The sequence below is a fragment of the Notothenia coriiceps genome, unplaced genomic scaffold (genome assembly GCF_000735185.1).
Source record: "Notothenia coriiceps isolate Sejong01 unplaced genomic scaffold, NC01 NC01_scaffold00015383, whole genome shotgun sequence".
Taxonomy (NCBI): domain Eukaryota; kingdom Metazoa; phylum Chordata; class Actinopteri; order Perciformes; family Nototheniidae; genus Notothenia; species Notothenia coriiceps.
In genome coordinates, this window is record NW_011348084.1 from 113,478 (window position 1) to 129,952 (window position 16,475).

Consider the following 16,475-nt stretch of genomic DNA (forward strand, 5'->3'; position numbering starts at 1 on the left):
GATTGTGCAGAAACCAACAACACCGCTATATTCACCTCCTCAACGGCATCCTCCAACATGAATTGTAGCTTTTCATTCTCCGTCGGCCTCATGACATTGACTCTGAGACGAGGGATGGGATTAAGGGTGCTGACTGGTGTGTCAAAGTGATACTGTCTACTCGCAGTATTTACCTCAGTCTTTCTACAGACAATGACAGCATGTGCATGTATAGCAGAGAGAAGATGTTATAAGGGAAATTAGATGCTGTTGCAATGTACGCAGAAATATATTTACAGCTAAAGAGGTGAGGCAACACCCAAATACATAAAAGACACATAAGCAGATATTCATACAAACACATGGAAATATGTACACAAAAGGCGCAGGCAGGGCTGTGTGTCTGCACCCAACATCTCTTTTTATCTTGCATTGCATTTAGAATGCATGATTGTGATTTTCATATAATGTGTGTCATATCACAAATTGTCCAATGATGATCTATTTGCCAATGCAATGCTATAGAGGAAGAGACGGCAGGCAGACCTAAAATGAATAAAACATTGAATGGAGGAATTGCGACAGTTCCATTTCAATCTCTTCTTCTCTCTCAGAAAGTCTCTGAGTAGACTTGTGTGCAATTGGGGTAAAATCAGTACTTGGATGGTTGCCTGGGTTTGTGCGCACATTGCATTTCTCTGTTCTCTTTATCTCACTCTAGACGCCTACGATGCACCACTTTCACAAGCAAAGCAAACGTTTTTCTCGCATCTGCTCTCTTGTTTGTTAAGATAGTTTACTGGCAATATCCACGTTGGCTGGTGTACTCTGTATCCACGGCTAATTAGCTAATTTCATTGAAGCCCCGAGCTAAATATAAATATAGGATAGGCCTACAAATGTGACCCTCCTTATTGCCTATACACTGTAAGGTGCAGTAAGTCGGGGGTGTTGGGGGATCTTTAAAACAACGATTATCATGTCTAGAAAGTAAGTGCCACAAAAAATAAACAGGCATCAGGCAGGGTCACTTTTAGACTTTTTTTTATTATGCAGGTTTAAAATAAAAGAAGCATTGTGACACAAACAGATGCTGCTGGCAAGGGGGAAAAGAGCAGCACCCAAAATGTAAAAAATAAAGAAATACAAACATTGTTGTGGTCATCATCATTTTTATCAAACCAAAGGAAATGAAACAATAAAATAAAATAAAAATACACCTCCATTGTAAGAAGCAAAAATATCTAATTTATTTCATAAATAAGAAAAAGCTGTCAAATGGCTGATGGGCAACTAGCGAAAAAACAATATATTGATAACCATTTAAAATATTTATCATTACTGGCTTTTACAAATAAAATAACTACAATTGGCAGGTTTTTTTACACAACTTAAAATGTTATAGTTCTGTAACAACTAAAACTGAAAATATGCTACAGTAAGGAGATAAATACAGATGTTTTTGTCAGCAAAATGCATTTCTGTTAATCACACAAAAAGTTAAAAAGATGAGATCAACACAACCAAACACCAAGTAGAAACTTATCAAAATCACTAGAATATGGATGTGATGGCTCCATTCACATATTCTGTTACTTCACTTCTGCATGTCGAGTAGACAAAATTGACATTATGGTCAGACAAAATAAGAAAAGGGAGGCGGGGGGCATTTTGAGGCAATATCTTTTTTTTTTTCACCTGCAACATTATATCTCATTTTATCTCACAGCGTTTCTTTCTCTCCTCTATCTCTTTCCTCTCTACCTCTCACCTGGCTCTTTCCATTTAATGATCTGCAGGACACATATTGTGTATTCAGTTTTAGATTGAACTTTATTGGAAAAAAACACACCAGTGAGCACAGATTTAATGCAAGAACGAGTGTGAAATACTCCTCTGAAATCCAGCTGCACAAGGCTGTTAAAATTCACGAGAAAGACTCGACACTCGAACACTGAGACACTCTCGCACGCAAGTGTGTGTCCGTGCACATACACACTCGACTCCACACGTCATGAATGGGGTACATTCTAACGTCCAGACACACACACGCACACAAAATGACTTACATGTAATATTAAAGAAGAAACAAATCTATCTGGACTTCCAATTCCCAATTTGATCCCATAAAAGTGATATTTACAATCACACTGTGACAGCTCAGTCGACCTGAACAGGTCTTTAATATTTGAAAAAAAGAATATTTTGTTTTGTTACTTTTCCCCACCCAAGCTTTTTGTATCAATTTGCAGGCCCTTAGGCAAAGCTACCATAACATCAAAGCCTGCGCTGAACCTACTAGAAGTTAATATTTTCCTACAGTACAGGGCCCAACGCTTATTGGCAAAAAAAAAGAACAATTTGCAAGCCAGAAATAAATAAAACAGCAACAACAACAACAACAACAAAAAGCCAGAAAAAACCCAAAAGGAAATTAAAATGATTAAAGAAGAGGAAGAGTATATTTTTTTCTTCTCATTCTAATTAAAGCTGGATGGGGTCCCTGAGGGGACTTTGATGGTGACACAGAAGAGGGGTGCTCTACAGCCACACAACTCAGAGAGGAGGGGTGGGAGCGGGAGGGAGGGGAGGGAAAGGGTGGGGGCTTTATAAGTGCTTGGCAAATTTAAAACAGCAAGAGGACTGCTAATACATTAAGCGGTACAGACAGCAGTCATCTATTCAAAAAACTCTGATCACAAATTGTTCTAGAAATTATAATTACATTGACAAAAAAAGGTGGCGGTGGTGGGGTTGTGGAATGTGTATGTGTGTGTGAGGGGGTTTGTATGTGTGTGTATGTTATTGTATGTTAAGTGTGAACTGTGTTTCAGTGTGTGCATCAGAAGAGGGGTTGAGGGGATAGGGGTTGGAGGATGGGGGCGATGAGGTTAGACTCTTCAGTGTCGTTTTTTGTCGACAGGATCTGAGCATGATCTTCAGTTTCAGGTGAGGTAGAGTGGCTTGTCCCTGCCAATCATGCTGCCACTGGAGATAAATAAATACAAAAGCACAGATTAGATTATAAACAAAGAAAAAAGGGTACAGAAAAGAAGGATGCAAACAGGAGAGGAAGTATTTATTCCTTTCATTGTAAATATTTTGTATTCCCTGATAGTCAATAATGAAGCCGAAGCACCCTCTATCTTAGCTTTCCTGCTCTTAGCAAACCCTGTACATTTAACTAAACATTTCATAGCTTTTTAGCACCAACACTTGGAATACCTTCCCATGCTGCAACACTGCGTGCCTGCCAAAGCGTTTAGTACAATAACAGTGAAAACTTGTGTTGGAAACATCTGTTTTTTTACTGCTGTCTGACAAACACATGACAAGCTCTATTATCTCACCATTACCTCTCCAGCTGTCTCCTCTCTCTCACTGGAACGGAGCTGACAATTTTCAACACTTACATTGTGAAAGCAAGGGAGAGACGTCTGACAAGAATACATATACGTATTTTTAAGGGAGCTCGAGTCCTGTCTATCTGAAAAACTTATATCGAAAATAATTCCCACTTTTTATTTTTCCTGTTTAATATATCAAACAGGAAGATAACATTTCCATTTGGTTGAACTCAATTTGTCTCCATTCAAAACGTCCATCACGAGTCTAGGATTTAATAAGTTGCAGTAACAGAGCTTATTGTGGAAAAGCATAGAAAAGCGTCTCAGCTGACCTGCAGTGGTTGCCACACTCCCGATTGCAGTATTCACCGTCCCAGTCATGGCCCTGAGGCACTCCAGGGCCTGGACCAGGGCCAGGGGCTCCTGGAGACTGGGGGCCCCCAAGGCTCTTCTGATACTCTGACTGGAGGTGGGAAAAACCCTGGAGAAAGAAATCAAACTAAGCCACCATCTTAACATATAACATGATTAAAAAAGGAGTTGTGTCTCAGTTTGTTGCTATACCTGCTGCCCAGGAGGAGGGGAGTGCAGAGAGGCCTGCAGCCCCATCTGGTGAGAGATGATTGGCTGGGACTGGACCTGCTGCATGCGGATAGGCTGGTTGAGGAGCGAGCTCTGGTGCAGGGAGAGCTGCTGGTGGGGGTGAAGGGGGGGGCTGATCTGGAAGGAAGAGGGGGGAGAGGCACTAATGCTGGGCAGCATCTGCGATTGGCTGAGCGTCTGGGACAGGGCGTGGCGAGGGGCGTGGCCTGCGTAGCTCTGCAGGTCGGTGAGGGGGAAGCCCCCGGGCCCCAGGTAGGGCGACGATGGCTGGGGGGAGTGTGGCACGCTGTACAGGGGCTGGTTGGCTGGCATCATATGTGAAGAAGCCTGGCTGGTTTGGGGACCTTTTGTCTCGCCGGGATCGTTATATGTCTAGAGAGGGGGCAGGAGAAGGAAAATTATTAGATTTATTGTTCAGATAATTAGAGTTTGTCACAGTGTGGTTCTTTTTTTTTTTTTTTAGGTCTCACAAATTTGCTTTTGCTGTGAAATTAAGTATTTGTGTGAAAACCCTGAAATAAAATGGTTTGGATAATGTTGCATAATTGTTGCTTGTTAACAATCGTTTCTAGTCATGTTGACGTATAATCTACAAATGAAGGCCAAAGCTACAAAAATACTGTAAGACACAAGTTTTAATAAACATTAATTATACTGTTTAGATACATCCAGTATTTACTGAAATATAACAGTTTGCACCTTGCCAGAGGGTTCATGTAAAGGTTATAACTTAAATATTTATGAAATGTGGATCTATTTAATTTTGCATTTCTTGGTGTAAATAAGTCAAAGTAGTTTTACACTGTTCCTTCCAGAACTTAACATACATTTTAACAGTATTAAAATTATAGGACAAGTTTAGTTGCAAATATAGAACAAAAGCTGATATCAAAATAATAAAATGTCCTATGATTCTTTGAGCCTCCTTTTTCCCACAGAGATATATCTCTCAGGGAAAAGTTTTCAAAACAATGGAGGAAAAGAAAAGGAGCAGCTGGCATCGGCAAATTCAAAGAAAATTATTTAAATATTGCATGAAAAATGTAAAAGTGACATGGCTCCTCTTCCAAGACACTTTAATCTGATGTGAACATGCAGTTTATAATTCTATACTATGTATTAGTCATATGTTAAGCCATTGCTGCTAATGCTACCCACGGTCACCACCCTTTTCCCCCTCTCTTTATTTATGTATTCCACAAAAACCCCTGTTGACGCTGAGACACCCGACACACATTCATTCTGCAGCTTTTTCTGTCTCCCTTTCTTTTATGAGGTGGTGTATGTCTGACATACATCCAGTGTTTCTCATTAACTGTCAGACGGGCTCGAGTGATGTGTGGCGGTCTGCTACTTAGTAATGGCTCACATCCATCCCTCTGAACCCATGAAATAATCAATGCAACAGGATGGAGGGATGGATATAAGAGAGGGTCAGATGCATTTGCAGGGTCAAGTGGAAGATGAGATACTGAGGGAAAGGTGTGAAGGGAGAGGGTGGCTGTGATTTCTTTCACCTTGGAACAAAATATTTTAGGGTTATATTTGCAGTATATTGAATATTCATCGTAGGAAATATATGATGTTTGTGCAAATGTATGGGGATTGAAACATTTATGAAATCTGTAAAAGTGAGTTTTTTTAATTGAGACTTTTTTTTAATTACATTCTGTACTTTGGAGATTTAGGATTGAAATGAGCACAAGAGGAGTGCCATGACATAAAGTGGGAAGCAATCAAACTTTTGTTTTTTCTTCTTCTCTTAAACAAACCAACATGCGTCACCAAACAAAAAGGCAACAGGTGCACGCTGAAGATGCGAATCCTTCAAATGATACTCCAATTACCTCCAATTCCACCCGCCCCAATTCACTCTGAAAAGACTCCTTCATTGGTAATTAAAAAAAAAAGAGTCACGTTGAATCATGAGATTCAGCTCTGCATTCAGATTGGCTGGTCCTGAATGAGCGAGGAGGGGGGGCTGCAGGGTTATTTTTGTTAGTCAGTTTTTTGACTGGCAATCTTCCAACATATAGCATCAATCAAGCCTCTGTATAGGAGCTCTGACATGAATGTCTAATTGCACCAAAGACAAGAGATGAGAATAGTCTTTTTAGTTGAAAGTATGCCACAGTGAAGAGGCTGATGAATTAACTATTCATGCCTTAATCAAGGTGCTTGTTTTTGGTCCATGAGCACGAGAGGAAGTGTGGCGCTGTGCGGAGGGGAGGAAGGAGGACGGGGAAGGGGGAGGGGGAAGAGGAGGAGCCTGGTATATGCTAATGCAATTTAGAGTTGTGTTCCGAAAACAATGCACGATAACGGAAATTAAACGCAGTGTAAAAGCAGAATGAAACTGTGGTAACTATAGTGAGAATCCCTGAAAATGTACAAAGACTGCAGCATATTATAGCATGTTTTTTAAATATGTTACTTTTGCAATGTGGTTCATATAATGTTCTGGGCTAAACTAGAGCAAAGAGAGACCAGTAAGTGTGAGAAAACCTAAGGCAACACATTAGTATCCCATCAGGGAGGACAGCAAATGATAGGTAATGCCCACTTCTACTCTAACATGTGCACACTAAAGAGCTAAATAGCACGCACACACAGACGTGCACTGCTACTTTTCATTTCACCCCAGGTTGCAAATTGGGTGTGTGTGAGGCCTAATTGTCACTGTTCTCCACTGAGCACACTCGCCACACACACACACACACACACACACACACACACACACACACACACACACACACACACACACACACACACACACACACACACACACACACACATACTAACCCCTCGGTGCAGCAAGTGGACCCTTTCCGTGGAATAAGAGTGAAAGGAATTTCTGTCTAATTATATCGTCGCTGACCCATGTATATCAAAGATGTGACCCCCGTGGTTACCTTGGAAACCAGACTGGCTCTGTAGGCGGCCAGGGCTTTCAGGTACTCCTTCTTAGCAGCCTCTGTTTTCCTCTTGTAGTTCTGCAGGAGCAAACACAACAACAACAAGGATTTATTACAAGGTGACGCCAAAGGCTAAAATGACCGTGTGGTCCAAACTGTGGAGAAGATTTGAGTCAAGATGTGATTTTTGTGACTTAGCCATTTTCTCTGTGATGAAAAACAAATCAAAAACATCCATGGCACAGCTATCAAGTAAAGGATATTTGACCATATGCATGATGTCTCTGCATTTCAGTCATTTATTTATTCAAAATGTCCAGAATGAAATGCAGAGAAAGCTTGTGTGCACTTCAAGATGGAGTTTGACATATTATGGAGCTAAATGAGGAGTGAGAAGCTGTTTGTCATTGTTGCTTTCCAGCCTCTTCCTCTATTAAGGCTGTTGCTCATCTTTTAATCAGAGCTGATGTCCCAGCAAATCATTCAGACGAGGAGAACAAAAATAAAAGAATTCAAAAAAGCATTAGCAAAGAGGCAATTGCAAGCCTTCTGAATGAACCTCAAATGATGCGTTAAGACAGGGAATTCGAGTTAATGTCATCACATGTCACTCACAGGCTCTTTATAGCTGCCATTGCCTTTTTGAAGCGGGGAAAACAAGTCGCAAAAAGTCCACCCTTAAAATCGAAGAGGAAGACTCAGATCTCAGCTCATCTCTCGCGCATTTTAATATGAAGAAGAAAGTTTGCGTGTGTGTGAATGCAGCGGGTAATTACTGATCCTCTGTGAGAGACTATCTGTGGCTCCATGGACGGGGTCATTTCTTTCCAAGAGGTGGGGTAGAATAACCATTAAGCATTCATGTGTTGCCAAATGCACAAAGGCTGGCAGCAGCTAACACATACAGTCAATAAACAAACAGACATACACAGAGAACAGCAAACAAACCTGGATGAAGACGGATACAATCTCTTGCTCAAACACCTGATGTTTATCCTCTCACTCGTCCCTATTTACAATATTATTATTATTTTCCCTTCCGTCATATACATTCAGGTATTTCAAGAAAGAACTGCATTGAACAAGAAGCTTTAAATAAGGAAATACACTATTTTTAATATAATAGATAATCCCCATTAGAAAATGAATTACAGTTCTTGTTAAAAAAAAGAAAGAAATGACAACCTAACCCCTTACCCCTTAAATATTGATGGATACATGGCTGCCTCTTTAATGAACCCCAAACTTCTCCCAGCAGCTTTAATTCCAAATCAATTTAACACAGCTAATGACTTGCGCAACGACGGATACTTTTAAATAAATTACCATGCCTAAGGATGTCTAATTATTCGAAAGTGAGTGGATTCATTAGCAATTGAAGCCGTCAGAGGCTGCAGGTCAGTTGAAATTAAAAATAACAAAGCTGCAAGGGGAGAGCATATGCCTCCATCGTAATCCTGACACAGAGGTGTCCCGCCTGAATTAGCCCCTAATTGTACCTTAATGAAATGTTCTTGTTTGATAACCAGTTAATTACAGGAGACAATAACTCCGCACCCTGCTGACACTGAAGGGAGTGATTACCCCGACGACCGAAAAGCCGAGCGACCGATGAAGGAGGAGGAGAAGGAGGAGGAGGAGGATAAAAATGGGAGGTAGAGAAGGTGGAGAGATTAGAGTGGTGAAGGAGAGAGAACAATACGTCAAGAATAAAATAAAGAAATAAAAAAACTGTGGATGTGAAAGTAAAACAAAAGAATTGACAGAAAAATATATATAAATCTTTGGATAGATGCTAAAATGTAGCTTATATGCGGAGTATAGCATCTAAACATACAGGCTAAACTGAGTGACAGTGTTTTCTTCCTTCTATCGCTGACCTTTCACTGATACACAACTCCAACACAGCAGACTCAATTAAATAAAGCTAAGGTCTCTCCTCTCTCCTACCAAACTCCATTATCACTGTTCCTCTCCACTGCTCCTAAAACAAAAACGTAAAAATGTATCTTAATCTTTAATAGCAAAAACAAGCAAAAATGTTCTTTTGTGTTTCTAGGGCAGCTTTAACATGTAGTCACCTTGAGGAATAACGCAGCCCAAATAACGCATTGATCTAGCACTATAAAACAAGGGCCTTCGGGAATTAAAGAATACTATACGGCGTGCAGGCATCCGAAAACCTCTTAATAAAAAGGAAAATATGAACATAAACATGAATTAAAAAAAAGACTTTGTTCTACATAACTCAAGGGCGACACTGGAGAATACACAACAATGTGTGCAACATGGGGAAAACGCACATTGAAGCTTAAACGAATCACAAAAAGAACACAAATCACGACAATGACACTTCTGATCGTTTCTTCAATAAAGTACAGCAATAAAACGAGCTGCCTTCAATGCCTTTATGTGAATTTGGCTGCATGGTGTGTTTGAGAAGTACTATAGGTAATTGGAAACAGGGGCCACGTTCTAGTTAAAACAAAGCTGTGTGTAGGGGAAGGGCTGTGTTTACATTCTGGTGAGCCTTCATGGCTCCAGAGGGTCTGACTGTGACATTATAGAACACACCTCATCGGTCCTATAGAGATTACATGACAGCCGATGTTGGAAGAAAAAAAGGAAAGAAAAACCATAACAGCATAAACATTAACAGTCAACGAGCAGGGAGAGACGGAATTAAAGGTGTTTATTGAATAGGTTTAAGGTCTCTGGAATGAGAAGTTTTCACGCTAAATGCATTTTATCATAATTATTGGTCATTAATTGTTGATAGAGGATGCTTTAATATGTTGTCAACACCAAAGACATACATTTTAATACCTTTTGACCTAAATGAGTATTAGCAGGCAGTAGCTGAATTGGTTGCACTCTGTAAATACATGGTTATCAAGTTTATCCATTTTTCTATGCAGGAATAAGTGACAGCGCTAGTCAAAGAGAATAATTAGAGCAATCACAGTGTTATTGCCCAGACAGGGTCCTACATCTCATTCCATAATGAAATCATTACCTCAAGTTAATTATGTGTCTTGCTAGGTGACACGTTTGATTAAACATATAAATGCACAAACAAATCAAAAAATTAGCTGTTGAATGGCACACTGAATGGGCAGATTTTTATTGACGGAATTGCCCTTTTCTTAGTGTCGTCTCTGTTCACGGGTAATACTGTGAAGGACAAATGCATTTAGTAGTAGTGAGAGACAGAGAGAGAGAGAGAGAGAGAGAGAGAGAGAGAGAGAGAGAGAGAGAGAGAGAGAGTGTTACATCTACAGTGCAAAATCTAAGTCGAAAAAGAAGCCGGGACACAAAGGGTTAAGAAGCACAAACAATAACATTTCAGGAGCAGATGTCCTTGAGGCAAAACCAAGGACAAGGCAATTGCTAATCTTGTATTCCCAGCATGATCAAATCACCAGGCAACAGATATAAATAAAAGGACAGGAAATGAGGAATTCACATTCAAGGGTGTCAGCGGCAAAATGAAGATTCATGGTGAAGAGCCCCGGTGAAGGCGGCAAAAATTAACTGCAAATAAAAGGGACAGACGGCCTCCAAAGTCCAGCGTATAAAGTAGGTTTGGTGGGAGAAAAACACACACATGCTAGATAGGGTCTATTTTGACGGTGGCTCGGGCTGAGGAGAATGGGCTGCACTTTGTCATGGAGACAGGTGCTTTTATTTGACACCCAATAGGCTGTGCCCTGACTGGATATTCTAAAAATATGAGTCTGCGCATGATCATCAGACTGTCTCGTTTTCTATTCATTTCACACCATCATTTGTTACCACAAACACATAGAAACTCCTTTGACTTTGGTCTGAAAAGCTGAAATGAAACAGAAAATGTGTTGCGTGGAAATGCACTTTACTGAAGCAAATGTTGATGGAGTTCCCTACGCTCAAGTCAGGCTGTAATAAAAATAAAATCGACTCGTGAAGATATTCAGGGCCATATATCTATCAACACTGCTAATGGTAACAAACTTTTCTCTTCTTTCAATGATGTTCATATGAGGAATCACATGTCAAATATAATGGAAAATGAAGGAAACGAAACCACACAGAATAACCCTAACTTTACTAATTTGGATCAATCTCACAGTCATATGTTCAAACAAGAAATATATAAAAGTGCCTTCCCAGCACCATATACAAGACAAATAAAGTTAGCAACAAACTGGTGAACATAGCGGAGTATTTACCAGCTCAAATTGAAGATAATAATCCCAGGAGTGGGTGGAGACCAAAAACAGAGCTAAAAGTAAGTAGATACACATGTTCCATGTGGCCAAAAAATTACTGCAAATGAATTGCCATGCTGCACTTCAACTGCCGGATGGTTATTTAGTTAACTGTTAGCAAGAAACGTAGCCTTGGATGTATTTCTAAAGGCGGGTACAAAGAAAGAGGCAGACCACATGGATACGAAGGAGTTCTGTTCATACTGTCTGCTTGGAGGACCTGTTCCACACATTTGCAGTAGATTGTTGCAACAATATCACGTGCAGATTGTACAGTACACACTGTCACTACAAAGATCAACTAATGTAGAATACGGAATATAAATGTACCTGTTTCTGCTCCTCTCCCAGTCCGTCCCACATGGAGGCCACTATCTTGGATACGTCTCCAAAGGTGGCGTTGGGATTCTGTCCTTTAATGGCTGCCTGGGTGTCTCTGAAGAACAAGGCATAGGCTGACACAGGCTTGGTCGGCTCATTGGGATCCTTCTTCTTCTTCTTTTTTTGGGGTTTGGGCTTGGGCTTCATCATCTCTGAAGACGGCCGCTTCTCTCCCGTGATCTGGAAGACCATCAAAAAACACAAAAAACAAAACGACTTATTGAAACTGCAAATACAACGCTTTCTAATTTGGTGGTTAGTTATTTTAATTGTATTTACTGACAGTAACATTTTGACACCGCCACTGGTTGACAGCATTTATTTTTTCCGCCTTACTTTGTCAGAAATAACATCTGTTAGTTGAATTTATCAAACCTTTTCAAATCTTTATTCTTCAGTTGTTCAGCAAGTCATAAATCCTGACTTTCGAGCTAGGGGTGAAAGGAATTTTAAATCGCCTGCTGTATCTGCTCTGGCTTTGATGTGGTCTCAGAGTGAATTGGAGAGAGCAAATGGAATTACTTACTGATAGGAGAGATGGTAATCATTTTTATTCACGCACGCAGTGAGAAGCACAGCAGAGATGTATATGCAGGGAAATATATTTTCTTTAACTAAAGGATCATTTCATCTTATACTGTATCAATGCATGCTGGTGGAGCATTTAAATACACAGATGAATCTGAAACATTGTGGATGTGGCAGATTCAATTATACATTCATTCACATTCCCCTGATAGAAACGAAGCAAATCCACAGAGACATTGGTTTGTGGGCAATTTATGAAAGCAGTTTTACAGATTTATACAAACCGAAAGACTGTAAACAAGTATCCTTCTCTTATCATTTAAATAAATTAGTGATTAAAATGAAGTGTAGCTCTCAAGCCAGATTGTATATAACATTAATGACAACATAAGACTGCCAATACTTTGTATCTGTGTTATTGATGATCAACCAATTACAGTATTCATCACATCTGTAAATAAGGGCGGTTTGTTGCAAGAAATTCCTAAATAATTTAAGGGAAAAGGTTTCATATCGTTTCTCATTTCATGTGTCTGTAAGTGTTTGGAAATTAGAAAAAGAGAACATTTTAATAACAGTGTCTACACCTAGAATCAATCATGAATGTGACACCACAATCCTACACTAAATGACATACTCATACAAAACAAAGGAAATCATGGCTTCAGTTCCATTCAACAGCAAACGTGTGCAACCAGGTGAGTTTCCCAGCAAACCCAATAACAAGCACAAGCATGGCTACCCTGTTTGGATTCCACAACTAAAGTCAGCATGCAAACCATATCTGACTGCCAAGCCCTCGCCTCCTACTCCACTGCTATAAGCCGGACATGCGTTGCTACATCAGTACCTTCGAATGAGGATCAGTCTCCTCTTCCTGATTGGAGCTTGAGGGGGAGGGTGTGGCCGATTTACTCCCGGGAGGAGAGGGAGAACCATGAGGCAGGGCACTCCTGCTCACATGAGGGTTTAGCTGGGTCAGTGCACTCATAGGGTTGGGCAGTATCGGAGGTGAGCGGTTTATCAGGGAGTGGTGACGGGCGCGGTCATAATGAGCGCCGTCTGGGTGCTGGTGATGGTGATGGTGTTGCTGTTGTTGGTGGTGGTGGTGGTGCAAAGCCATCTCCTGCATCTGGGGTGAGAGAAGAACACCAGCTTTACTATTTGCTCCTCAATGTTATGAAAGTATGCCAATTAGCCAAATATGCAAAGACTTTGAAAATAGTTTGAATAAATATGCATGTGTGTTAGAAAAAATCTATAATTGAGGAATGAGGGAAATGTGTCTGTTGGAAGAAACTACACACACACAAAACCCCTCATGCAGGTTCTCATTGTTAAACTAAAGCTGCTCATTGGGAAGCTTCTCTTTTTGTTTTCAATTGTCTTTTGCCAATACAGTAGCAGGCCATTTATTCAAACTTGCAAGTTTGTGGCCAAGTTAATTTATTTAACTTCTTTGGTACCTGGCTTTAGCACATTTTAAATACTGGGAGCAAGGTGATTAATCAGCTTTATATCTCCCAAAAAACATATGTTATCTCTCAACCCCCACTAACCAACACAACTCACTCAGACTTTGAAATAAATCTACTTTGCTTCCTATTACCATTCAATCTTAACTAACCAGACAAGAAAAAAATGAATATAGCATCTGTGAAATTCCCCATAGTTTTCTGAAGGTTAATTTTGAAGGCTGAAAGCCTTTGGGTGTATGGCCTGCTGCCATATTGTCAGTTAACAGAGCCAGAATATCTAGATATCAATGAGTTGGAGGTGGATGGAAACTGATGAGTGCAGAAGTCAACACGCCAAGCTGTGATGGGCTCAGACAGCTGTCGATCAAAGAAATGAGACCCCCATAAACCTCTGTAAAGATCTGTTTTCTTTTTAATGAAATAGGTGAAAACAGCCATTAAGAGCTTAAAGCAGCTGTAAAGTAGTATTTTAGACATGCTCAGAGACCCCCCTTAGCAAAAGCATGTATCGTCTTTGAACTTATAATAACGTTTTTTTAGTCCACAACTTCCTTCTCTTTTATTTTTTATAGTGTGTGGTGGAATCACCCATTTGAAATGGCAGATGTTTGCAGCAATTCTCTCACTACAATACCATCTCAGCACCAAATGGCAGACAGAAACAGGAAGCGACCATCTTTTGAATGTTGGACAGCAGCTAAAGAGCCAGATATATTTCTCAGGACTTAGTGAAGACCCAACACATAGCTAAAATTAGATTGGACTTATTTTGGAATTAAAAAAATATGTTTTTCCCCGATTTAAGTCAAAGCTTTTACACTTCTTCAAATGTCAAGCCAATCGTTGGATAGCTTCACAAATATTAGCTATGACACCTTATCACTTAACTCAGAATTAAATCATTTGTCAAAGGAGCTTTTTATTGCAGTTAAAGGTAAAATCCATGATTTACTTTCACGTATATTTACATCTATAATCACTAAGTAGTGCAATAAGTGCAGGCCCTCCAGGGTCCTTGAGACATGGTGACCTGGTTGTGTTTGCGGAAGACTTCAGTTCCTGCTTCTGGAAAGTGTAAAGCATAGATCTGCACCTTGCAAAGCTATCATCTATGGAATTGATCAACAACCCTATCAACCCCCTGTAGATGTATTATGCTCACTGCACGCTGTGAAAGAGAAAAATATCACTTAGTGCAAAGTTAAACACCACCTTTTTCTACACTTGGGCCTAGAAATAGCAACAAAAGTGGTGCTCGCAGCTGGAGAAAGCCCCCCCGCATAGAGAACACCCTTCAGAGTGATTACAGAATCAGACCCTCACAAAGTTCTGCTCTTAGCCATCTTAAAAGATATTCAATAATAACTAGATGAAAGCTTTTTCTTCAAGATTCATCCGGACAGAACATGAACACGGACCAAAGGATGCTTTTAATGTAGGCATAAATGGGAATGTTTGGCAATTTACAGATCAGAAAGTGACGAACCAGCATTTGTTAGCTCTTTGAAACATTTATGAGTTAAATAATACATTACACATTAGTGAAGTGCTAAAAAGATCAAATTGAAAAGGCCCGAGCATATGAAGTCTTGATAAACACGAGCAGAGGTTCAAAGATGAAGGTTTGGCTCTCTAATCATAATTGGTCCCAGTAGATTGCTGGAATAAAAATGCACAACAAAGTAATGTAGTACGAGGCTCTGGCCTGCTTTGAAAACTCATAATATTCACACGACATTAGATTCTGTGTTTGCCTCAGCAGCTGCACACAAAAGGCAGACATGAACAAAGACATTCCTTTTGCATTTCAAATAACCAAGCTCTAACCTCCCCCCATCCACAGCAATCGACAACTTCCAATAATAATTCAAAACACCACCACTTCTTGAAACATGAGAAAATAGCTTCAGCAAAATAAGTAATAAGAAAGCAGGGGGAAAAAAGAGGAAGAAAGGGAAAAGAGAAGGAAATAGAAATCCATTAATTTTCCATTTGCTATGGACTTGCTCTTTAAGGGTCCTCACAAACCAAGAAGCATTGAAAAACCAATTAATCAAACATGAATGGCCTATCATAGCTATAGCAGATGCATTTCCATAGCAACAGCCTCCAGGCAAAATTGTCACCCTTTAATCTGAGCCACACCATGTTTAATATAAACAAGAAGCAGACATGCCGAGCAGAGGAGTTCACCGGGGGAAGGCAGCGTGGCATTATGGGTACTGAGTGTCGTAGGAGCAGAAACTAAAAAAGGGTCACTTAAAAGCTCTTACAGACTTGCAAACATTTATTTTCAAAGTTACATTTAAAGGGTTTAAAACACATTGTTTTTAATTGTAAAAACATGTGATATGCGACTCAATGGAGATTGCAGTGGCATCTTATGAGTCGAATTGCATTAATTTACATAAATAATCAAAAATAATTCAGTTTTTCTTGGTTTTTACTTTGAATCAAACACATTTTATTTGACATTTTTTATCTTCGCTCATATTTCATAGCATTGAGTCAATTTTCATTAGAGACGAGTGCTCTGTCTAAACTAATGAAGCGGTAAGTCACCAGAAAATACAGAATCAAAGGAAATATTAGCTTTGAACATTGTTACTGTAAAAACAAAGCAATGCAAACAGAAATAGGCTGATTCGTATGTTTGAAAGTGTGCATGACTGTTACTAACATCAATGCATGCAGTATAACACCTACAGGATGTGTGCTCATTAGACATAATCACAACAATCCTACTGAGATAATGTACTCCTAATAGCTCTTATGTCATTATTTAATACGTCTCCGGGTGCTTTTAGTTGGTGCTTTCACCTGTGCGAGGCAGAGAGAGCTAGAAGTTATCACATAGCGCCATCAAGCCTGAGCTAAATAAAGCGAGCGGCAGACGGCTGTACAAATATTATGAAAGAATCTGACAAAGGTTGCCGGTTGCCATAGGTACTGTATGCTAATTTCTAATGGTATCATCCGGAAAAAAGGGGGGGG

General features: G+C 39.9%; 1 protein-coding gene across 1 annotated transcript in view; it reads right to left on the reverse strand.

Moving 5' to 3' along the window:
- Nucleotides 1-1,019: 1,019 nt before the first annotated feature.
- Nucleotides 1,020-16,475, reverse strand: part of LOC104948894 (TOX high mobility group box family member 2-like) — an 88,497-nt gene continuing 73,041 nt past the window's right edge. Inside the window, exons 5-10 of the mRNA XM_010775127.1 lie at nucleotides 12,854-13,135; nucleotides 11,425-11,667; nucleotides 6,842-6,922; nucleotides 3,891-4,301; nucleotides 3,659-3,807; nucleotides 1,020-2,967 (exon numbers count right to left, since the gene is read on the reverse strand). Of these exons, the coding sequence (XP_010773429.1) occupies nucleotides 2,925-2,967; nucleotides 3,659-3,807; nucleotides 3,891-4,301; nucleotides 6,842-6,922; nucleotides 11,425-11,667; nucleotides 12,854-13,135 (1,209 nt within the window). The 3' untranslated portion in view covers nucleotides 1,020-2,924. The remainder of the gene's footprint in view (nucleotides 2,968-3,658; nucleotides 3,808-3,890; nucleotides 4,302-6,841; nucleotides 6,923-11,424; nucleotides 11,668-12,853; nucleotides 13,136-16,475) is intronic.